This window comes from Crocuta crocuta, unplaced genomic scaffold, assembly GCF_008692635.1.
Source record: "Crocuta crocuta isolate KB4526 unplaced genomic scaffold, BGI_CrCroc_1.0 scaffold3, whole genome shotgun sequence".
Lineage (NCBI taxonomy): Eukaryota > Metazoa > Chordata > Mammalia > Carnivora > Hyaenidae > Crocuta > Crocuta crocuta.
Genome location: NW_027529934.1, coordinates 1440084 through 1465507, shown reverse-complemented (window position 1 = coordinate 1465507; position 25424 = coordinate 1440084). Strand labels below are relative to the sequence as shown.

At 42.4% G+C, this 25424-nt stretch overlaps 1 protein-coding gene across 4 annotated transcripts in view; it reads right to left on the bottom strand.

The window, feature by feature from the left end:
- HHAT (hedgehog acyltransferase) overlaps positions 1-25424 on the bottom strand; it is a 309652-nt gene that overhangs the window by 59689 nt on the left and 224539 nt on the right. For all 4 annotated transcript variants that reach the window (XM_077763160.1, XM_077763159.1, XM_077763161.1 and 1 more), the window contains one exon: positions 23251-23452. In XM_077763160.1, coding sequence (XP_077619286.1) covers positions 23251-23452 — 202 coding nt within the window. The remainder of the gene's footprint in view (positions 1-23250; positions 23453-25424) is intronic.

The window sequence follows — 25424 nt, the reverse complement described above, 5'->3', positions numbered from 1 at the left end:
CGGTTCTCTTCTTACAGGAAATGATTACAATTATTAAATAACCGACTGAGAGATACTGAGAGAGGAAAATGCTCTCTGCACTGGGCTTCTATGCAGGGCTGAGGAGCCAGATGACCTAGTGGGGCAAGGGCCAGGCTAGGAGGAGGCAGAGCTGAGGGGCCAAGGGCAGAGCAAGGGAGGAGATGGGGTGGAGAGTGAATGCTGGAGGCACAGGGCTCCTCTTTTCTACACCTGAGGCTCTGGTTCTAACGGATCTTCCTTTGCTCCTGTGATTATTCAGCTATATGATTCAATAAATTCCCATTTCTGCTTAGGGGGAGAAAAGTCAAAATAACAGCAAATATGAAGAAACCTCTGATCTCAGAGACAATGGAGGACATCTAAAATCTGAAATAATGGGCTACGACTCAATTTTTAGAAAGAGTTCATTTTGCAAAAAGCAAGCAAGAACGTTAAAGGAATAGGCTCTTAGAATCAATGCACTAGAAAGATATAAAGGAGGAATCAAGATGGTCATAGGCCTTACACCCCAGGGTGAGAGGTTGGGAGACAAAGTAGGTGATGATAAAGAAAATCCAAAAACCTGACTGAATTAATAGCCCCATCCTCTAAACTGACAAAGTCAGCCTGCCGGCCCACAAGCAGCAACTCGACTCAGCGTCGCTTCTCTGCACTGTCAATCAGTGGGAGAGCAGAACGAGAGGCCACCAGGAACAGTAAAATAGAGCCTGTGCAGATAGCCCAGGATTAACAGCAAAGAGGGTGTGAGTCTCGGCTATAACCCATCTCTCCTCTTCAGTCCCTGGATACACTGCAGGAGGTGACAGTTTAGACCCTGGGGATCTCCCTCTACCTTGGGAACCATCTGGCCTCAGCCACTGGTTTACACTCCAGACCTAAGTTCCATACTTAAGGGTCCTCTGAGAGAAAAAGTCACATGGGCAAGGCTGGAAAGGTATATATCCCCTTGGCCTGGCCAGCCCCACCAATAAATGCGACTTACTGAATCTCTAGGGCCAGAGGGCCAACATTCCTACCTTAAACTCTTGATTTCTTTTACACACTCTCCTCTGATATTCTAGAGCAATTGTTCACATCTGGGATACAGACTATCTGTCCTGTACAGGGGCCATGCCTCATATGTTAGTCATGGTGTAGGTGCTGAAAAGCCTCCCTGGTAGGAGAAGTCACGTGATGGACTGTGAACCAAATGGGGAAATAAGCCAGTGAGGATCCATCAGGTATGAAAATAAGAACTGCCAACTTGGTCAGATAAGGCAATTTGATTTTAACGCAAATGTAACAGGATACAAAAGAGCTCTGGTCTGGTCATGGTCTCTTGCCAGAGGATAGATGAGACTATGGCAATCCAATATCCTGGCAGCAAAAAAATGGGAATAGCATGCCCCCCTCCCCACCCCACGGGATGGTTAGAACTTGCTGACAGCTTTTGGTTGTCCCAAGGATAACAAAATTATGGCATTAGATGGGCAGGGCCCACGGATAGTAAACATACCGCAATGTGTGAGACAGAACTGTCCTGCCCAGAATGTCAACATGGGTGACATGTTTTCTTCTATGTTCCTAATAAGGCCAACTTCCCTCCTGGCCTATGGGGACACAGAACCTCCCTTCCTGTCTCATTAGGAGCGATGCCAAAAATTCACCCCCTTTCCCCTGGGGCACAGAGAAAGGCATCCCAGGGCAGGGAAAGTGCTCTTCACAGCATCCTAGTGTGAGGCTCCCCTAACCCACCCAGCACCCCCTGACATCAAACTCGAGAGGAGCCTCCTGTGCCAACCACAGAGCCAGTTCTGAGGCTCGTCTCCCTCACACCCCACAGACCCAGAGGAGAGAAGAACAGCCAGAAAGTACCGCTTCCTACCCTCGGTGACCAGTTCTCTCTCAGGGACTCTGGCTTCAGTAACAGGTTGAGATGGTTTCTCTCCATGTTAACACTGATATAACCCACTCTTCAGCAGGTCCTGGACTTTGGGCCTGGAGACAGCAAGCCCCTCAGAACACCTAGAAGCACACACACCCAGGGTAGACCTCTAATTCCTCTGTGTGAGTTCAGGGTCTCCAACAGAAGAAACAAGAGGTGAGGTGTGAGAACGCTGTATAAAGACAGCGTGCTTTAAAATTTCCCTCAAAGCACTGCTTTAGACTTCCCTCTAAGACACTGACTTCCAAAGGCAAGGAACTAACCCAATCAAAATAAACCTTAGGGCAGAACTAAACTGTCAAACTAGTTTGTGTTTCCTCCTGTGAGGTGTCAGCTCCTGTGTTTATTCTTATCTCTGTGGAAACTCCTCTCTCTTTTCCAGGCAGCATCCTGGCCCTGGAAATCGCAGGACCTGGGCTGGGGCAAACAAGCTGGGTCCCGGGGTGGTGGTGGAATCTGGGTCAGAAGGTACTTTCAGAATGTCCACGAGGGTGGGAGGCAGATGGCGCGGTGGGGCTACAGGCTGCTGTGCGAGGTGGGTGCCACACACGTCCACGGAGGGGCTGCATGTGGGGCCGAGCTGGGAAGAGGGGACAAGGCTGAGCATCTGGGGGAGCAGATGGGCCGGAGGAATGGCTGCTGGAGACTGACAAAGGCTTGGCAAGTGGGACCTGATACTGTTTATTTTTAAATGGGGAGAAGCTAAAAAAAGAAATTGGGTGGGTTTGAGCAGCTGGACACAGTTCTTCCACATAACCACTGAAGTCTTTCATTTTCTAATAAAAATGCTGCCCAAAGGGTAAGAGAGGATGAACAAGGAAATGGCATGGGGGATACAGGTGGAGACCAGGGAGAGTAAATGAGGGTAGACACCCCGCAGGCTCTAAAGACGACACCAAAGGTAACCAAAGAAACAATCAGAGCTCTTGTGAAAGACAAAGAGTGGCCAGAGAAAAACAGTCAGGAGGACCCCATCTCTTGTCCCATCCTGTACCAACCTGCCACAACACTGCTCCCCTTGCTTCCTCGGCCAAGGCACTTTGGTCATTTCCATTTAGAAGTCTGTGCTTCATGAGTGACCTTTCTCTCATGCTCCTCCCAGTATGGTGAGTGCTATTCTTCCAGCTGCATCACCTAAGACCCATGCATACTCTGTATGTGCTCAGTAATTACTTAACACCTATCTCTCTCTTTGCTCTAAAGAAGTTACAGAATCTCCTGACTTCCTTAATGCTCCATTACATCCTATATTCACACCAAATGAATACATGAAGGAGCTCAAAACATCACCTCCTTCCTTTCTGTAAGTGCACGAAGCTTCAAAATACATCTGGTCAATGAAATGAAATTTTCCAGCCTCTACTCCTGAGATCTAAGCAATGTATGCTCCTGAGAGAGAATCAGATACTTTGGTGATAAAGACAAAGCTAATGTTGCTTAAATGTACGAGTCACCTGCTCCACAGTTTAGCTATCCTGCTTGGTTAAAAACAGCACAGGCTATAATTTGGCATCCAAATCCATGCAGCATATGAAGCAATTTCAGAGGACTTTCAAATAACCAAGCAAACAACAGGCTCTTGGTATAATCAGAGAACTTAAGCCATATTTGAGAAGCTGGGGTCCTGCCAAAAGTTCTGGAATGGCCAACAGTACTGTCTCACCCCGTGTTCTAGCTCTTCTACCAATATGGCCTTACCTTTAGTCCTCATGTTTCCACACTGGATGGTGGAGAAGCCTCTTTCTTAACTGGCATGTTATACTCTAACCTTTCCTCCTCTGGTTTGTCAGGCACACTGAATATGTCCCTCTGTTGTGCAAAATATTTTGGTGGCTCTTCATGACTTGAGACAAAACTCCAAAGAAGGCCCTTTACAATCAGACCTCATTTTACTTTCTAACCTTGACTCCTACTAATGACACAGCTCTAGCCACTGTTCTTCCAACACGGCACACACTTTTATAGCTCTGTGCCTTTGCACAAGCTGTTTTCTCTACTGAGAATGTGTCCTCCGAATTCCTTCTTCAAACCCCAGCTCAGTGTCAGCTCAGGACACCAACAGCTTTGGGCCAGCCCAAATGGTACTCAGGTTCTGGCCCCATATTTTAACTGCACTGCCCAGGGCAAGCTCAGACTCCTCATCTCTCTAGTTCACAGTTGGTATTTTGATAAATGTAGGCTACTCTAACTCTCTCAGAGTCAGTCACCCATTTGCTGTGTTTTTGTAACCCATGGGATAGATAGTATCAATCTATAGGTTTTAGATATACAATTTCTTATGCAAAAAAATTTCACTATGTGAGGAGCTTAAGCTATATTGCTAAGTAGGAGAAACTATTCCCATTTTACAAAGGAGGAACTAGAAGGGCATTCATGTCTGTGTAGCACAGTGTGTCCCCTCTCCTAGAATGTAATCTTCAAGATATTTGTCCCTTCAGTGCCAAACACAAAGTAAATCTTCAAGAAGTGTTTTTTCCTTGAAATACTTCAAATACTTCAAAAACTAGTACTTACGCATGTGTTCCTTAAGCAATGGTTGATAGATATTCAACAAGTGTCAATTTCAGGAGCGCAATATTTTCAAGAACAATATGGCTTAAAATAACACTGGAAGTTAAAAAAGTAATTGGAATTCACCATTAGAGTAGGAGATTTAACATATCCCCTCAGAAAATGATACCTAAAAGGTCAAAAGTAAGAATATAAAATAGCTAAATAAAAATTAATAGGCCATCCAAAATGGAAAGGAAGAAGCAAAACTTATCTCTGATTGCAAATGAAGTGATCTTATATGTAGAAAGAACTAGAGATTTTATATACATTAAAAAAAACAAAGCTGTTACAACTAATGAAAAAATTTGGCAAAGATTCCAGACAAAAAAAATCAACACGCAAAAATTGGTTGCATTTCTATACACTAACAATGAAGAATCTGAAAAGCAGAGTAGGAAAACAATTCCATGTACAATAGCATTAAAGAGGGGAAAAAATACTTAGGAATAAATTTAACTAAGGAGGGAAAACACTTATATAATGACAACTACAAAACACTGCCTCAAGAAGAGTGAGAAAGACATCCATATTCATAGGTTGGAATACTTAATATTATTAAGATGACAATACCACCCAAAGCTATCTACAGATTCAAGGTGATCCCTATCAAAACTCCAATGATGGTTTGTTTTTTTTTTTTCAAAAATAGAAAAACTCATCTTAGGTACAGCCTNAACCATGAAAGACTCTTGAATGCCGAGAACAAACTGAGGACTGATGGGTGTGGGGGGCGGGGGGGAGATAGGCATGGAGGAGGGCACTTATGGGGATGAGCACTGGGTGTTATATGGAAACCAAGTTGACAATAAACTATTTGTAATAAATAATTAAATAAATGATAAAAAAAAAAAGAAAAACTCATCTTAAAATTAAGATGGAATCCCAAGGGAACCTAAATGTGCACAACAATCTTAGACCAGGAGAGGCTATCAAGATGGCCACATAAGAGTCTCCTCTCCCTCCACCCCATTCCATGGATGCACTAAGTACACAGCTATCCATTCAGTAAACAAAGCAACTTACACTGAAAGAAATCCAGAAACTGGTGGAGAAACTCCTACACACCAGGTAAATGAGAAAACGCCCACATCTTAACAGGCAGACAGGCTGAAACACACTCTTGCCATAAACCCCACTCCGAGCACAGCATCCTACAATTGGGAGAAAACCCCTAACTCCCAGCTTCTCCCTGAGGAACAAAGATTTTGAACCCCACATCTAGCACCCCAAATTTTAGGACTCCCACTGCAGGAACAGGCAATTATCCCTGAAAACCAATGGTGCTTGTGTTCATAAGACCCACAAGACGAGCAAACAAAGAAGTAGTGCTTAAGGGACACATGAGCACTTGTCACAGCTCTCCCCGCAGAGCTCACCACTGAGAGAGCAAGCGAAAATCTCCCAGTCTTTCTCTGAAAGAGTTCTACTGCATAGTTCAAAATTTTCTGCCTGGGAGTCAGGCTTCTCATTTAGCACACATCGAAAGAATGTCTGTGATCATCCCAGGCCACGGGGAAGCTGGTGGACAACTTCCCCAACTCTTCCCTCCAGCTCCCTCCAAGTTGCCAGTATCTCCCTTGAAGGAGCTTGAAGCACACCTGCATGCCAGCTTTCATAGCTGCTGTCCAAGGAACAGGTCCCCCAATGGCCTGGCTCTGATGGCCAATGGGGCTTCCATTCACAAGCCCCACAGGACTGCGGCAAACAAAGAAGCAGTTCCTAATGGGCAAGGAGCACTCTCCCAGGACCACACACCAAGTCTTGGCACAGCTGAGCAGGCAGAAATTCCTATCTCCCAGTTTTTCCCTGGGAAGAGGTTTAAATATATACTATCCCACCTGACGATTGAGGGTCTGGATTCTAATCATACTGTGTCAGGGTGCTGACTGTGACCCTCCCCTAGGGAACACTAACAGATATTAGCACATCTTCAAAGAGGGCCATTAAGAATGAAGAAGGTACTTAGACAATCACAAAAGTCTGAGAAAGAAATCAGAAGCTCAGGCCAGGCTGACTGATATGGTTCAACTTCTACATGAGACCACTCTGTCAAGACTGGGAGACATAGCAGTTTTATCTAACGCAAAGAAACCATCAGAGAGAGAGAGTAAAAAAACAAATATGAAGAAACAGAAGAATATGTTCCAAACAGAAAAAGAAGATAAATCTCCAGGAACAGGTGTTAATGAAATGAAGATAAGTGAGTTTCATTTGATTGAAAGTTTAAAATAACAGTTATTAAAACACTCACCAAAGCCAGGAGAGTAACATATATACAAAATGAGAATTTCAGCAATGTATAAATGTATAATTTATCACAATGAAAGAATTATTAGGCCTGTCTAATAAACAGGTATACAAAACAATGAATACATGCAATTTTCATACACAAATGGACCATAATCAAACTGAATATGTACTAAGCCAGGAAAGGAACTCCAATATATTCTAAAAAGTTATCATGAAGGCTATGCTCACCAACAATGGAATAAAATAAATCAGCAACAACAAAAGTTTATAGAACTTAACACATTAGTCAATTTTAAAATTTTTCATTGATTTACATCAAAAGCTTTTATTGAAGTAATAATAAAATGAATAAATATTGGGGCATGTGGGTGGCTCAGTTGGTTAAGTGTCTGACTTTGGCTCAGGTCATGATCTCACAGTTCATGGGTTCAAGCCCTGTGTCAGGCTCTGTGCTGACAGCTCAGAGGCGGGAGTCTGCTTTGGATTCTGTGTCTCCCTCTCTCTCTGCCCCTCACCCACTTGCGCATTGTCTCTTTCCATCTCTCTCTCAAAAATAAACATTAATTTTTTAAAAAAAATGAATAAATGTTGGCAAGTATAGAGAATTAAGAAAACGAGGCCAAACAACAAGAGATAATAATATACAGAAAATTTAAAACTCTTTGGAGATTATATATGAATATATTTGGTAACATAGCTGAGACACAAAGTATCTAGAAAATATAAATTGTGTCAAATTCTCATAGAAAAAGTAGAAAGCCTGAAAAAGCATAACCACAGAAGAACTAAAACAGCGGTCAAAGCTCTACACATAAAGAACAATTGGTCAGATGATCTTAATGAGCAAGTTCTACCAGAAGGTCAAGGAACAGACAATTTCCATGGAAACTGTTTCAGAGGACTGACAATCAGGGGAAGCTTCCACTTATTTCACGATGCTAACGTAACTCTGATACTAACATCATAAGGAGCCAACATGAGGGAAGAAAATCATAAGTTAATCTTTCTTATACACGGTGCCTTAAAAATTCTGAATTAAATATCCATAAATTGAATATAGGAGTGATTAAAAGAATACTCTCAATTGAACAGGATTTGTCCCAGGGATGGAAGGAGAATTCAATATTAAAAACATTAGAAATTTATGAAATTAAATAATTAAAGGAGAATAATCTTATGATCATTTAACAGATGCTAATAAAATATTAGGTAAAATTGCACACTCATTCATGATTTTTTAAAAAACCAACTAGTAAAAAGAAAGAGGAAGCTTCTTTGAGTTGATAGAGAATATATGTCAAGATCCAGAGAAGTATTCCCACTGGCTCTAAGAAAAAGACGTTTTCTCTTCTGTCACTGAAAACCATGCTGAAAGACTCAGTCAATACAACAAGACAACTAAATGCAGCAAGAGTTAAATTTGTTGGCAAGGACAAACTGTCATTATTAGTGGATGATATGACCATTTATTTAGAAAATTCAAAAGAAACAACTGTCAAATTACTAGAGCTAACAAAAGATTTAGACAAGTAAGATGCAAAATTATCAACTCAAAACAAAAATCAGTACCTTTCCTAGATGAAAGCAATAGTCCACAAAGAGGTGTCCAAGACTTCTAGGGAGAGATGATAAATCATTATGTAACCACTAAGGGAAGACGTGAATAAATAGCTATTCATGATTGAAAAGACTCACCATCACAGACATGTAAACACTACCCAAATTAAGCTACAATTCAGTGCAAACCTAACAAATTCGAATATAAATACCAAAAGGAGTTTCCAGGAACTTCACCAATTCTGAGACTCATATGGAAGAGTCAATGTGCAAAAATAGCCAATGTAATTCCAAAGAACCAAAAGGGGAATGGGATTTTCCCTATTAGGAATCAAGACATACTATAGAACTCTAGTATTTAGAATAGGAAGAATCAGGTAGATCAATACAATAGAATGGAGTTCCAAAATGAAGCCAAGTATATTGGGATATTTACTATATATTAAAGGTAATCTTTCAAATCAGTAGGAAGAGCATGGACCACTGAATAAAACAGTTTTTTTTTTTTTTAAGTTTAGTTATTTATTTTTGAGAGAGAAACAGAGCGACCGGGGAAGGGGGGGGAGGGGTGGAAAGGGAGGGAGAGAGGGAGAGAGAATCCTCACTGTCAGCTGTCAGCATGGAGCCCAATGTGGGGCTTGAACTCACAAACCCGAGACGAAACCAAGAGTTGGATGCTTCACCAACTGAGCTACCCAGGTGCCCCAGAATAAAATGGTTTTAAGATATAAAAACCATTCTTAGTTGCAGGTTATACACAAACAAGCAGTAGACCAGATTTGGCCCTTGGGCCATAGTTTGCCAACTCCTGTTCTATTCTATTCTTGGTATCTGCCCTAAATCAGTACTTACCTATATGTACAAGGAAGCATAAATAGGCATCTCTACAGCAGCTACATTTGCAAAAGAGAAAAATTAGAAGCAACCTAAAATTTCAGCAACAGAAGAATGGCTAAAAACATTATATATCCATGCCATGTCCAGTTATGCCAATCCAGATTCACTAATATAGAAACAGCCTCAAAATAACACCATAAGGAGGAAAAAAAAGCGTATGTTTTAGAATATTTATCCATTTAATAAACACCCTCTCCCCTCCCCAACACACACATAGCAGTAAAGGTACGGAAAACTATACTCCAACTTGACAACAATGGTCACCTCTCAAGGGAGAGGGAAGTGAGCAAGGTGTGTTTGCTGGGGTCGGAGGAATGATGGTCTTTGAGGGCTTCAGTCTTATCTGTATTTTTGACTTCATAAATTAAAAAGAATAAAAAAAGGAAGTCTAAGAATCTTTCCACTTAATGACCTTAGACCCTGGCTACCTCCCCTAAGTCTGGAGTCAAGGCATATGGGTGGGAACACAGAAGCTAGATATAGGTCACCCCCAAGTTATGACTGCTCACGGCCAGGGCACTCCCTCTCCAGGTAGCACTAAGATCCCTTGGGACTATTAAATAAGCCTAAAATGTGACAGTTTTGGCCTCAGCTATATCCTGTTCAAACACAAAAGCAACAGCTTAGGGCAACTCCCACTTTTAAGCAAAGCTGGTATTTTAAAATCTAAAACTGACAAAAAGGTAAAGCATTCCAAAATGATTCAGTCAACAGCACAGAATACTGTTCTGTGACATCCAGTTAAACACAGGAGATGAGAGATCTTTGCTCCCTTCAAAACCCCATTAAAAAGCAAGTAAACTTTTGATGGGGCACCTGGGTGGCTCAGTCAGTTAAGTATCTGACTTCAGCTCAGGCCATGATCTCACAGTCTGTAGGTCTGGACCCCACATTCAGTTCTGTGCTGACAGCTGAGCCTGGAGCCGGCTTCGGATTCTGTGTCTCCCTCTCTGTCTGCCCCCTACCCTGCTCATGCTCTGTCTCTCTCTCTCTCTCAAATTAATGAACATTAAAAAGAAATTTTTTTAAAAAAGCAAGTCAACATTTGAAAGGTATAAACTGTTGGGAGCTGTTTCTGAACTCATAGGTTGAGAAAACTCCTTATGAGGTTAAGGTAAGTTGCACGGACTCTTACCGTCAGATGGTGACCCCGATATCCACCCCCACCCAATTATTTCGACATGAGCACTGACCCCCAAGTCACCTTGTTAACTGGTATTAGGAGTAACTCATTCTGGCTTTGATATGCTTGCTGATTGCACTTCGTGAAGGAACTTACTATAGGAACTTCTTTTACGGTTATGGGAGCAACATTGAGTTCCTGAAAGACCTATTTTTCTTAATACCTCACATTGAGCTATGAGTGTAAAGTTCGCCTTTCCTATGCTGATGTCACCTCTCAGCTGTTCCCCACCTTTTGCATATCGATGTTCTGGAGAATCTTTACTGATCAAGGGATCTGTCATCAGAATGCCACTTCTGGGCTGTTCCCCAAACTTTTGCATATCAATGTTCTGGAAAGACTTTACTGATAAAAGGATTTATCATCAGAATGCCACTCCTCTACTGTCCCCCAAACACTAAATCATAAAATAAAGTTGAGTCTCAGACAGTGCAGAGAGGCCTGGCTGGTGACCAGAAAGAATCTTCCGCCTCTCTCATCCCTCCCTTGCCGACACCATCCATCCTTCGGGGACCCCTGGACCCGGCCGGAGCGGGACTCTGGCAATAAATCATATAAACCCACAGGCAAGGAATGGAATAAAACTGAAAATCAAGTGGGCAGAATCAACCCATTTTTACAAGAGAGAAAGCAGATGGAGGAATTAGCAGCACTGAGACACCAGATAGTAGATGCCAGAGAAGAAAGTCATTCCTACACCAGATCCCCAGAAGTCCTAGCCATTAGAGGCACCATGTACCACAGATGGCAACAGTAAACCATGGAGACAGAAAACAGGGAGGTTGGTTAAAAATCTGGATAATGTGGGGCGCCTAACCTGCCTCAGTCGGCTAAGTGCCCAGCTTCAGCTCAGGTCATAGTCTCGCGTTTTGGGAGTTTAAACCCTGCTCCTGCCTTTGTGCTGACAGCTCAGAACCTGAAACCTGCTTCGAATTCTGTGTTTCCCTCTCTGTGCCCCTCCCTTGCTTGAGCTCTTTCTCTTTCTCAAAATTAAATAAACATTTTTTTTTTAAATGTTTATTTATTTCTAGGAGACAGAGAAAGAGACAGCGTGAGCAGGGGAGGGTCAGAGAGAGAGGGAGTCACAGACTGAAACAGGCTCCAGGCTCTGAGCTGGCAGTCAGCACAGAGCCCGACGCGGGGCTCGAACCCACGAACCGTGAGATCATGACCTAAGCGAAAGTCGGACGCTTAACCAACTAAGCCACCCAGGCACCCCTAAATAAACATTTTTTAAAAATCTTTTAAAAATCTGGGTAATGAGCATATAAACCCTGGGGCTTCCCTCTTTCTCTGCCCCCCCCCATGATGAATGTGATGATGAGACTTTTTTTATGAATAAATTCTATCAGAGTGACTCTAAACTCAGGGATAACAGATACAGTGGTGTCTCAGAATACCAACGGTATTTTCATTAAGTTTCTCAAGAGAAAAGCAGATTACATATAAAGAATCAAAAACCAAAATGGCATTTCTCAACATAAAGCTAAAAACTAGAAGACAAATTACATTCTTCAAAATTTTCAAGAGAAATTACCTTTCAACCTTAAAATTCAGTGCTCGGATAATCACTCAAATGTGAGAATAGAATAAAAACAATTTTGGAAATACAAGTCTCAAAAAAAAAGTATTACCCATAGTTCTTTTCTAAAGGCCCCTTCTACTAGAAGGTTTACTAGAAGTAGTCCTTGTACTGAAGGACTCCCCCAAATCCAAAGTGAGGGAGGAAACAAGAGGATGTGCGGTCCAAGACCCAGGGATTCAAAACAAAAGAGGAGGGAAGGGACGGGGCACCAGCTGTACAGCCCATCTAGAGAGAGATGATCCAGATGGGACAGAGGATGGAAGGACCCAGGAGAGGTTCTCTGGGAAAAGAAGAGAGCTGACAGATTGCCAAATACATCAGACCACACAGAAATTACTATTCTGAGGGATTTTTCCATTTTATTGGGGGAGTTTGGAAAGAAGTGGTGATAGTAAGGGGTGCCTGGGTGGCTCAGTTGGTTAAGTTTCTGACTTCAGCTCTGGTCATGATCTCACAATTCATGAGTTTGAGCCCTGCTTTAGGCTCTGTGCTGACAGCTCAGAGGCTGGAGTCTGCTTCAGATTCTGTGCCTCCCTCCCTCTCTGTCTCTACTCTGCTCGTGCTCTGTCTCGGTCTGTCTCTCTCTCAAAAATAAACAAGCATTAAAAGAAGTGGTGACAGGGGCGCCTGGGCGGCTTAGTCGGTTAAGCGTCCGACTTTCGCTTAGGTCATGATCTCGCGGTTCGTGGGTTTGAGCCCTGCATCAGGCTCTGTGCTGACTGCCAGCTCAGAGCCTGGAGCCTATTTCGGAGTCTGTATCTCCCTCTCTCTCTGACCCTCCCCTGCTCAGGCTGTCTCTCTCTCTCTTAGAAATAAATAAAAATACTAAAAAAAAATTATTTAAAAGAAGTGGTGACAGTAAACTACTAATCGAAAAGAGGCAAGGTGATTCTTAAGCTGAGGTGGGCAAACAGTGGACTAAAAAGGAAATTCAACTGTAGCATATTAACTGGCGTGGCAGTGAGCCACACTTAACATGTAATAATGTAAACATCAAGTGCTGATTTAGCCAAAAATAAAGCTACTATCACATTGGAAGGAGAAGTAGGCAGTAGGTCTCAGATGCTAAAATCTCATGTAGAAAGTGGTTAATATTTATAATTCATAAAGGAAGAAATAAGAGAATATACTTTAGAAAGGCAGGGATAAATATCACAAACAACTAAGAGAATTAGAAGTTGTTGCTGATAGGGAGAAGGATGTCTGAGCAGGAATGGAGACCAAAGATTCATTTATCTGAAGGAAGCCTTGCAGACATATTTCACTTCTGACCCATGAACACGTATTTTTTTTTTTAATGTTTTATTTATTTCTAGGAGAGAGAGAGAGAGACAGCGTGAGCAGGGGAGGGTCAGAGAGAGAGGGAGACACAGACTCTGAAATAGGCTCCAGGCTCTGAGCTGGTAGTCAGCACAGAGCCCGACGCGGGGCCCAAACCCACGAACCGCGAGATCATGACCTAAGCGAAAGTCGGATGCTTAACCGACTAAGCCACCCAGGCGCCCCTGAACACGTATTTCTTAAACTTTCTGGGTTTTCAGTTTCCCACCCCCGCAGAACAGGGATAATGATAGTACTTACCTACAAAGCTACTATTGAAACCACATGACATAATTTGGTAAAAATGCTTTTGTGAGCATTCCCACTTCACTTAGACCAATTTTTCCATACACATGTGAGGTGAAGCCGCAACTAAAACACAAGTTGTCCAAGAACTGAGGGCTGGAATGTGAAACTGATGTAATGGTTCTGCCATAGCTTGCTTGTCCCCAATTGCAATTCTTTGTTATTCCTGAAGAAATCCATTTTTGCTGGTTAAAAAAAAAAAAAAAAATCTAATGCCAAATGTACACAAGCAGCAAGGAGGAATGAATGAATGAATGAATGCGTAAGGTTTATCAAGACAGATGTCTCTTCTTACTTGAAATTAAGGAAGCTTAGAATACATTATGTATAACTGAATTTGACTCCCTTTCGAATTGAACTACGTGTTCTCAGATATATCATGTACCTTCCCCGGTCTGAAGTTTCCTCATCTGTAAAATCAGAGGTAAGCAACACTTGGTTGGCTGTCGTGATGCTTCAGTAAAATCACCAACGTGGAAGATGTCTACGCATGATCTGGTACAGTCTCTCCTCTGGCAAAGGGTGGTAGCTGGAAGAGCCTACGTTAGTTTGCTCCCTCCATGTCTAACATGCGTCAAGCATCCAGGGTCAGCTAAGCAAAGCCTCCCGAGGATGGATCCATCCTGTTCTCTTTGCTCTCAACCACCCTTAATTAGATACCAACACACATTCACCATAGAAAACGCTGAAAGTATAAATGAGCAAAACCAGGAAAATATGTGTCACAAATAATCCTCATCAGTAAAAAGCTAACCATCATTTGTATTTTAGCACATAAACTTCTATGCACTTTTCTGTCTTTGCATGGAACTTTCAATAAATTTTTATTCTACCTATTATTCTTTATTCATCTTTCTCCACAGTGAAATGATTTCAAAGTCACTACTTTCAATCATGGCATAGCCAATATGATGCACGTCCTGTACCTTACTGCTGTACTCTTTCTGTCTTTACTCTTTCCTGCTAGTCCTCAGGGGACAGACAACAGCCATTCCAGCACTTACCCAGCCTACTGGGTGGACTAGAGAGTTGAGACTAGAGGAAAAAGCAAAAGCCCCCTTAAGCTGTGTGTTTCAGTACATGCTGGCAATCACAAGCACACTGATACCAACTCAGCTATCTCAAATGAGGCCAGCAGCTGCTCCATAAGCTTTTTAAAGCAGTGTTTATTTCTAGGTCTTGGGAGGAATGTGAGATATTTTGGAAGTCCTGCACATCTCTGACTTCTCAGAGCTCAAAAAAATGAATACACGCACACCAACATATATCTATATACACACATATACACACACACACACACACACACATATACTACATATAGATGCCATACAGTTACAACATATATATAATACTCATTGCACATAATATATAAATTTACATTGTAAATAAATACATTGCAAAAATATATGGCACTAAGTATGCACATCTTATTTTGGGAAAAGTGAGCTAATTTCATCCTTCTATTGATAATAGGCACACTGGAGACTCAAGTTCTGCTACCTCCAGTGAATAATGGGTTTTCTTGGAGGAAAAGAGACCCAGATTTAGCAACACACATCCAAAGCTTCAGCTTCAGCACGTACATAATAAAGATTTTGCTTTTCCCTAAGTTCATCTACAGAAAACTGCTGGGCACCAGGCTGTGACTTGAATAACCACCACTTATCTGTGCTGTAGAAGTAGGAATCAAGGGCTCTCAAGTAATGAATCTAATCCCACAAGCCACCTGAAAAAGCCCATTTCAACCACTGACATTCAAGCCGTGGATCTCATCTTCTGTTTAGCATTCTTACCCGAGAGTACAGTTCCCGAGGTAGGGAGCCTGTGCTGTACACTTAGCAGGAAGAAAGGACGAGAGGGCGGTGGCGGCAGCAATGGTGACAGGGTGACCCCCACCTTCATCAGGCGTACCCTGAAAGGGATGGGGAGAGCAGCACAAGTCCGAGAGCTGACCAGACCGGCGCCCGGGGGGGGGTGCTCACCAGGCCACGACTAACTGGAAACTGGCTCTAATTCAAAGTCTTCTTTCTGTCAGACAGCAGCCTCAGTTAATGGGAAGTTAAAAAGAACCTTTGCAAATGCTTTTGCTATGCTAAACATATCTGAACTAAAAGGTGGAATTATTTGCCACATTCCACCTCTCAGACCAAAGGGGTTAAGGCCTAGGTTCAGATTCCCACAGAGAGGAAAACGTGTAACCAGTGAATTGCGCAGTGTGCTTCCTGCATCATTAATGATCCTCCCGAGTGGGAGACAATGGAGGGGGCACCAACAGGTCGTCATCCACCAAGGAACACACTGTTCATAACAACGTGCCTTGCTTTTTCCAGACAGAGAGACCCGGGTGAGTGCTAACAAGCTGGCACGACAGGCTAATTTGACGTGTGGGATTAATACGTTAATTTAATGCTCTCCTGTTTGGTTAAGTGGTTTGCATTTCTCTATTTCTAAGTTTGGCATTCAAATCCCTTTATATGGGAAACCATTTGGCTTCTCCAGCCTCCTTTCCTTCATTCTGAGTGATTGTTCCTCATCCGCCACGTCTGCCTCCTCACCTGAATGGCAAGCCTATTCCTGACTTCAGGCTGTACATGTGCTCTTCTCCTGACCTGGAGTGCTTGTCTTCTCTCTACCGACCTACCCAAGCCCCATTCTGAATTCTCCAGAGTCCTACTCAAGCCTCAGCTCTTTAAATAAGCCATTCCTAAAAGCTTAGCTCACCCTGACCACCACGCCTCATGAGCATCAGCTGCCTCCATGACTCATTCTGGTCTCTCTGCACATAAGGCCTTACATTGGTCCTCAACTGATTTGCATGTGTTCTTGCATCTCCAGCTGGGCCATGATCTCCTGTGACACGGGAGGTGCCTCACAGCTCTTCTCCCACTGTTAGCACCTTGACCTGGAGACATAACCATTCTTCAACCTCGCCTTACTTCATCCCTCCATGGCATCATCACCATTGACCACTCTCTCTAGGGAATACCCTCTTTTTCTCAGTTTCAGTGAAATCACCCTCTAGATTTTCTTCCTTCTGTTGGCCCCTTCTCCTCCATCCAGCTTTTAATGCTGGTGTTCCTCAGGTTCGGTCCTGTTCCACCACCTTTTCTTCTCCTTCTGTACTCTCTCCAGAAAGTCCCAAACACTTCCATGGCCAAAATCCCAAGTATATGCTCCCAATATCTATCTCTAGTCTGGACCTTTCTTCTGAGAAATGCCTGGGAAGCCTAGCCAATCAGTATTCTATGATGTTAATGAAAACAAGATGTTTTTTTCATATGGATCACCTAGCTTTTCATAAAGTAAAGCTCTCATTCTGCAGTTTTATTACCTCTGTCCCAAAGCAGACACCGCAAAGATGATTATCCTGATAGGCCACACAAAATACCTTGTTCTTGGAGGTAAGTGATGAATAAGACTGTGCCATATACAATGATAGACTAGTAGGCAATAGGCATGGAAGCACTGAAAGAGATACAGAAAAAGGGAAATGAGGAGGAAGGGATCATGTCTTTCACTCAGAGATCCCCAGGGCTCTGCACTATATTGAGAAATGAAGACTCAGACAGACCTTGCCAAGTCTAGAAAGGTTCCAGTCTTGAGAAAATGGCTTATCCACAATAAGTACTCTATCTCCATTTGTTGAATGGATTTAAGCAGTAGATAAATAGAAGATCACAAGCCACTGTCAAACAGAACTACTTCTTAGACTAGTTTGCTTTGTGATCCTTCAGTTAGTGGGGACTGGAGTCACTGACCTTCTTATCAGGCCAACTGACATGTATATCCTGCCAATTAGTGTTAGGATTCCACAAAACTAAGCAAGCACTGGTTAGATCATGTCAATAATTCTTACAATTAACTAAACTCTCAAACTTATGGGATTTCTGTATCTACATCTTCAAAGTCAAACCGACCAATATAGCAGATAAAATGAATGGATATCAGCACAGAGCCATGATCTTTGGGCTCCTTCTGACACATCAGAGCATCAGATCCCTCTCAAAACCATTAGACTGACCCTCCCTGATTGTCACTGGAGGCGTCTTTCTTCAATTAAGTCTATAAATAGAAATTTTACTGCTTCAGAGAGGACATAAATCAGTTCAGCGGGATACTCTTGGGGCAAAGAAGAGGAGACACGGACTGGGGGAGGAGGATATATTGAAATTATTCAGTGAAATTAACATTAGGGGTGTGGGAGGGGGGTGAACTGCTTGAGATATTGATTCTCTTTTGCATAGGAGTAACTGACAGGCAGACTGGAGGTATCTTCCTTCAAAGGAGAGAACATCTAGGATCGGCAAGAAGTAATTTCACTCTACTGATATTTCAAAACGTGTCCACTTATTAAAAGATTTCAATGCTGAACACAAATTCTAGCTCCCTGAGAGAGTGCTTGTATAGAGAAAAAGTGTGCTGCTTCAGCACTAACTCCTATTTTGTCCACCTAGCTAGGCTGCTTTGTGAAGGTACTTTTTGTCAGCTTCCTACAGCTCTGTGCCTCAGTGAGTCACAACCAATAATCCCCTCATCTCATAAAGCAGCAGGGAACCAGAAAGGCTAATTCCTCCCCATCCCTTTCTTTCCTATATATATTTTGTTTACTGAGCATTAAAATAGCATTTTGCCATCACTAGACCAATTACTATCTATGCTGCTATGGAAAATAATAATCTCCCTGTATAATGCTCAACAAGCCTCAGCCTTAGGAAGTTCTTTCAGTATTCACTTTGCATTATTCATGCTGTGTATGAGCCCACTTCTTCTTATACTGCCCTCAGTGAAGCCAGAAGATATTCACTCATTTGACAAGTATTTACTGCATGCTTACTCTGTGCCAGGCATTGTGATGCAGATCTCTGACTTCATGAGGCTAATAGTTCAGTGGAGGAGATAAGTATTAAACAAGTTATTGGATAAAAATATTTCATTGCAACTATGATAAGTATAACAGAAGAGATCATGCACAAAGTGCCCCAAATGAGTTGTTAATCAGGACCTGATTGACTTAGGAGGGTCAGAGAAGGGCACCCAAACAAGATATCATTCAAACTGCAATCTGAAGGATGAACAGAGATGGAGGGAGAGGGGGAAGGGAGGGAGAGAGAGAGAGGGAGGGAGGGAGGGAGAGGGAGAGAGGGAGGGAGGGAGGGAGAGAGGGAAGCCTAGGAGATGAATGAGCCTGTGTGAGGGTTCTGAGGCAGGAGGGGCCAGGTGTGCAAATGAAGATAAAAACAGAGTGTAAAGCAGGGGAGGGGGGCTAAGGGGTTAGATCAGGCAGAGCCTCATAGGTCATCTTAAATATTGCAAGCTTAGTCCTAAAATAATGGGATACCACCAAGGATTTTAAGAAGGATAACAACATGGTCAGGTTTTTATTGAGAAGCATCACTCAGCACTATGAAGATAAAGAATTGAAGAAGGCAAAATGGAAGCAGGGAGACTAGTTAGAAGCTATTCAGCAGACTGGGCCAGAAACGAGAGCAGTCAGATTAGGATGACTTGGCAGAAATGGAAATAACTTTTACAAGTCAAGATCTACCTAGGGGATAGAATATACAGTATGAATAGGTAGAACTGAGGGAGAGAGAGTACAAAGAGTAACTTGATGGTTTTGGCCTTGAATAACTAAATGATTTATAACTTCCCTAGAAATAGAGAATACTAGAGGGAAAGGAGCTAGTTGAAATTATGGGGGAAAGGGTTCACAAGTATTACAGTATTTAGTATCACACATGCTAAGGCCAAGATTTATCTGTGAGACACACAAGTGGAGACATTCAGTAGCCACTGGATATATGAGGTACCTCAGCATTAATGAACATCAGTCAAAATTATAGCAGAGTCAACACTCTACATTTAATTTTTTTCTAGATGGGGGTATGTTTTAAAATCGCACTGCTCAAAATGGAAGCACCTAGTCATAGGGGGGCTACTTAGATTCAAATTAAAATTAGTTCCTCAGTGACACTAGCCACATTTCAAGTGCTCAGTGTGGTTGTGTCTCCTGTATTGGTCATTTCCATTATTACAGAAAGTTTGATTATACGGCCCTGCTGAGAACATCAGAGGGCTTCCTACTCACAATGCTCAGCTCTGATTAGTCTTCCAGTGAGTGCTCAACTGCCATTCTATCAACACTGAGAAATCCCACTGTCTTTTGTGCTCCAAACAAAGCTTTGATGTTGAAGATGAAAAAGATACAAGAAGATATGATCATCTTTGTTACTCGATACCTTCCGATCTTTAAAAAAAAAAAAAAGATGAAAAAAAAACCTAACAAGATGAAGGATGAATGCCACAGAGAGAGTGTATGGGAACCCTGGGGGTGGGGTGGGGGGTGAACTCACATTGTAAAAGTACTATCAGATCAATGTCAGAGGAAATTAGGTGCCAAGGAGGCATTAAGGAATTAAGCCTTCATCTGGATTTTGACAAAAGAATGGGGAATAGATTCATGACAAGAGAGGGAAAGAGAATAACCCAACCTCAGAAACAGTTTATTCAAAAGGTTATACAATATTTGAAATGCCAGCCATGTTTCCCTGAAGTTAAACAGAATCTATGCTGAACTGTGTAAGAAACAGAATAATAAGTCTTTGGGCGGGCAGGTGGAAGAAGAAGTAAAGAATCAACCCAACTGTGCACGGACTTAATGCTGCAGCTAACTCAGACACTGAGCTAACCGCTGAGGTATAAACAGTGATGGAACCCCGATCTCTTACTCAAGGAGCTCCTCATCTACACAGCCATAACCATCTACCAGGCTGCCAAGATCAAAGGGGATAACATAGGTTTTACAAAATATGTTCTTGCTCAATATATACATTAAACACTCTATTCACGATATACATGACATGTTTCTCACCAAAAAAATGCATACTCAAAAACTACCATACATGTAGGTATCTGAATTGTGGGTGGACGCTCAAATGAGATACATATGTGAGGGGGGCACCTGGGTGGCTTAGTCGGTTAAGCATCCGACTTTCGCTTAGGTCATGATCTCGCGGTTCGTGGGTTCAAGCCCCGCGTCGGGCTCTGTGCTGACTGCCAGCTCAGAGCCTGGAGCCTGTTTCAGTCTGTGACTCCCTCTCTCTCTGACCCTCCCCTGCTCACGCTGTCTCTCTCTCTCTCCTAGAAATAAATAAAAATATTAAAAAAAAAAAAAGATACATATGTGAGGGTCCTGGAATGAGCTGTGATAAAGTAGAGCAGACATTCAAGTGCTTCACCTTGTGACGGCTTTCACTGTCTTCATTTTTAACCAAAATTAACAAGCCAGAGGCTACAAGGCAAAGTTGCATTACTCCTTTAACATTTTTGATCTTTAAAATTTATCAGTAACGTAAGCCATGGCTCAAAGTCTACAGAGCAGTGCTTAACATTAAGTTCAAGGTTAATATTAGACCCTTCATGAAGAAACTTGGAAACGTGTTACAGGGCTTCAGCCTAGGCTGAAAAGAATTCTCTGACTTTCACAGGTGATAACTGGGTTTCAGACTTTGGGGAAGACTATTCAGATTTGAAGATGGGAGATTGAAAACTTGATGATACCACCTTTTATGAGTTTTCTTTGTGTTGCATAACCATGATTTTCACTGAAATTCCATTTTCTATTAGAATTCACTGACATTTCTTTCCTGCTGACTTCTGGATTTATATATTTTATCTGCTATTTATCTTTAAACAATTTTTTTTAAATGTTTTATTTATTTCTGAGAGAGAGACAGCATGAGCAGGGGAGGGTCAGAGAGAGAGGGAGACACAGAATCTGAAACAGGCTCCAGGCTCTGAGCTAGCTGTCAGCACAGAGCCCAATGCGGGGCTTGAACCCACGAAGCATGAGATCATGACCTGAGCCAAAGTCGGACGCTTAACCGACTGAGCCACCCAGGTGCCCCTAAGCAATATTTTTTTAATGTTTCTTTCTTTTTGAGGGAGAGAGAAAGACAGGCAGAGTGTGAGCAGGGGAGAGGCAGACGGAGAAGGAGACACAGAATCCAAAGCAGGCCTCAGGCTCTGAGCTGTCAGCACAGAGCCTGATGCGGGGCTCTAACTCACTGACTGTGAGATCATGACCTGAGCCGAAGTTGGACACTTAAGTGACTGAGCCACCCAGGTGCCCCTAAAATATTTATCTTTAAACATACATGAGCATATTTAAATTTCTTCAGATGTGTTATTTTGCTATGTGCTTTGTATGAGTTTTTATTGAATAACTGTCCACTTTTACTATGGCCATCTTTGTTAAAAGAAAAACTTGAATGTAACTCCATTTGGTGGTGTTGGGTTTTTAAATAAATTTGCTCTCATTGCATATACTGGGGGAGTTTAGGCACATTAATCATTTCCCAATAAATTTCATGTGTTTTATTGCCTGCCATGAACACTGATGACAGCATATTTTATTTTAGCCTCTCTTTTCAGGGTTAACAGGAATATTGCTGCATCTTCACAACTGATGATTTCCTACAAGATTCTAATACATTGTATATCACTTTTACATGATAAAACCTTTGCTCATAGTTTAAAATCACTTAAAATATGTGTGTAAAGTACCCAATTTTCCAAATCATTTTCCTGTAGAATTGGAATGCATCTTAAATACTTAACTGTTTTTTATAATGTATTGTCAAATTGGTTTCCATACAACACCCAGTGCTCATCCCAACAAGTGCCCTCCTCAATGCCCATCACCCACTTTCCCCTCTCCTCCACCCCCCATCAACCCTCAGTTTGTTCTCACTCTTTAAGAGTCTCTTGTGGTTTGCTTCCCTCCCTCTCTGTAACTTTTTTTCTCCCTTCCCCTCCCCCATGGTCTTCTGTTAAGTTTCTCAAGATCCACATATGAGTGAAAACATATGGTGTCTGTCTTGTAGCAACGTGGATGGAACTGGAGCGTATTATGCTAAGTGAAACACTTAACTGTTTTTTATGCTACAATAACAGTACCTATGGAATTAACCAAGATTAAAAATACCAGCACTGCTCGGTATTGGCAAGGGCATTCTCACGCACTGTTGGTAGGAATGTAAATTGGAATACTCTGTCTACAGGGCAGTTAAGGAAGAGTTAAGCAGTATTCATGGCAAAAAAAAAAAAAAAGGGGGGGGGAGAAACACTTTTAACTTGGCAATTTTACATATAAGAATTCACCCTGGTTGTTTTACTCATCTCAGTTTTGATTGACAACTGCAAAAAATCAGAGTAATATGATTGTCAATAACAGGAGACTAATTCAATAAATGATTGGCACAGCCACACAATGGAATTCTATGTAGCCATTTAAAATGGGCTGTTAGAAATAGATTTGGTGACACAGAAAGGTGGTCCTGACACAACTGTATCTCTGGAATAAAAGAATTTGTCTCAAACGTTACACGTGTGTGTTTGTCTGTGTATACACGTAAAGAAAAAAGTTAGAAGAGTTGTTAATTTTGTTGAGGTATTTTTCNTAAGAAGCGTGTATTGCTTTTATAGTTAAACATTATGTAAAGAACACCCTGCTATTTCTGGGCACATACACTTTGAACCGATGTGGCAGGAATGACCCATGCGACAGTGAATCTGACCAATGACCACCTTCCCTCCCAAACCCAGTCCTCCCAGCTGGTGTTCCCCCACCACAGGGGCCAGGGTCCTGCTCACCAAGCTGTCCTGGATGCACGGGGTCTGCACGAGCCTCTGGACTGCGTTCTCCGTGATGACTCCCAGCCAGTTGAGTGCTGCCCAGTACCAGAGGTAGTCATGGCCACCATGCCAGAAGCTCACAAATGCAAACGTCAGTGCAGTGGAAAACAGTGTCCCCAGCAGGCCATGCTGGGACCCACCTACGGGAATGTACACATACCTAGAGAGAGAAGAGGCTATTAGGAGCCATGCGGTAGGCTGTCCCTGCAAATACCACCGGTTTCTGCACTCGATTCTCCTGTCACACATTGTTATTGAGCAACTGAAGGCCCTTCCCGACTGCCAGGAGGCTGCAGAGCTCTCCTTGAATTCTCCAACACTCAAGGAACTGGCAAGAACACAGGCCTCCGTTCTGAGGGGCTTTAGGTTAAATGAACACGCAGGCTCATTGCTGGAACAAAGGAGCACTTACAAGAGGCAGGGTAAGGCGTAATGAATTCAGTTTTTAAAAGGGGTATCCCCAAGCCTAGAAGCCCAAACACAGAATGACAATTAAGCTTCCAGTTACATGGGGACACCAACCTTCAAGACAGATACATATCATACAGCTCAAACTATTATATTTATGGTAAGCCCAGTATTTAGGCACAACTGCTGCAATTAGGCTCATAAATAACAGAAGCTAGGAGCAGAAGAGAGGTGCTAAGACTGGTTGCCCCAGCTTTCCAAGCAAGTTGCCCGCAAGGGGTAGTGACCTTCCAAGAGAAGAGCTCTGTGCTCACAGGTTTAGTGAATTAGTGCCCAAAATGCACAGCCAACCCCTGGGTATGCTTTCTACTGCTGAGGTAACTATCTGACCACATAAGCAGGGCCATCTTCCTCAATCAGTTATTTTCTCAGTCGGGTTGGATAAAACCCACACCTTGGGTTGTGAGTTTTTTTTAAAAGACTGCTTCATTTTGGCCATCTAGGAACATATCCTCCTTGAAGCAGACTTTTTAAAAAGCCCACAGAATGGGGCGCCTGGGCTCTCAGTTTGTTGAGCATGACTCTTGGTTTTGGCTCAGGTCATGATCCCAGGGTTGGGGGACCAGGCCCCATGTTGGGCTCCGTGTTGAGCATGGAGCCTGCCTGGGACTCTCTTTCTCTCTCCCTCTGCCCCTCTTCCCTGTTCTCTCTCTCATTCATTCATAAATAAATAATAATAAATATAAAATAAAAATAATAAATAATAAATAAATAAATCCCATAGGCTAGTCAGTGCTTCTTTGTCCAAACTTCTTCCAGGAAGAAAAATGAAATCATCATTTCCTGAAAACACAATGTGTTCCAGGCACAGCCCTGGACACTTTACTTGAATTACTTGGTTTGAGTCTTTGAAGCACCATAGGGTTTACACCTGCTGTTCCAGCATGCCAACCAGTTTATAATTTGTCCTATTAATATCTTAATAATCTGTATGAAATGCTATTTTGAAAATCATTTTTGAATAGAACAGTTTTATAGACAAGTCACACAATAAAAATGAAAACCACTCCTCCATCAATAAATATTTCAAAAACAACCAAAAAACTATTTGTAAGTATTTTTAATACCCTCCTTCACTCTCAAATGTGTTCCAGTCTAGATAAAATTACATGATCAGTTTCAACAGCCCCATTTTGTACGTGAGAAAACAGGCTGAGTAGTTAGTTTGACCATGGCACACATCCAGGAGGGGGAGGAGCCTAGATGCACACCTGTGACTACAGCGCCCGAGCTCCTGTTTTCTACTACGCCCCTATCTTCCACTCCAGTCTAAAACCAGAAAGCATGTGAGAATGTATCCATTTCAGAAATAAGTGGAGCAAATAAAAGGCTTTTTCTTGTGCAAAAACAAGTCCATCTTGACAACTAAATTAACAAATATGTATCGAGCACTCAGTACAGATTAAGGGATCCTCCATCTGCTGTCAAGCATTTATTTAGGCCTCCAAGGCAGTCTTGGCATTATGGGAAACACAGAGACATAAAACATTGTTTCCTGCCATAAAGAACAGGTAGAGCTGGTTGGGAAACAATAGCAAACAAGTCCCAGAGGTGGGCTATATGATATGGTCCAAAGTAGACCAGGAGAGTTTAAGAATGTGGAGGAGAAGCGAATGAGTACAGGCAAGTGGACCCTACCCTGGCAAGGCCAAGAGGATGAGTTT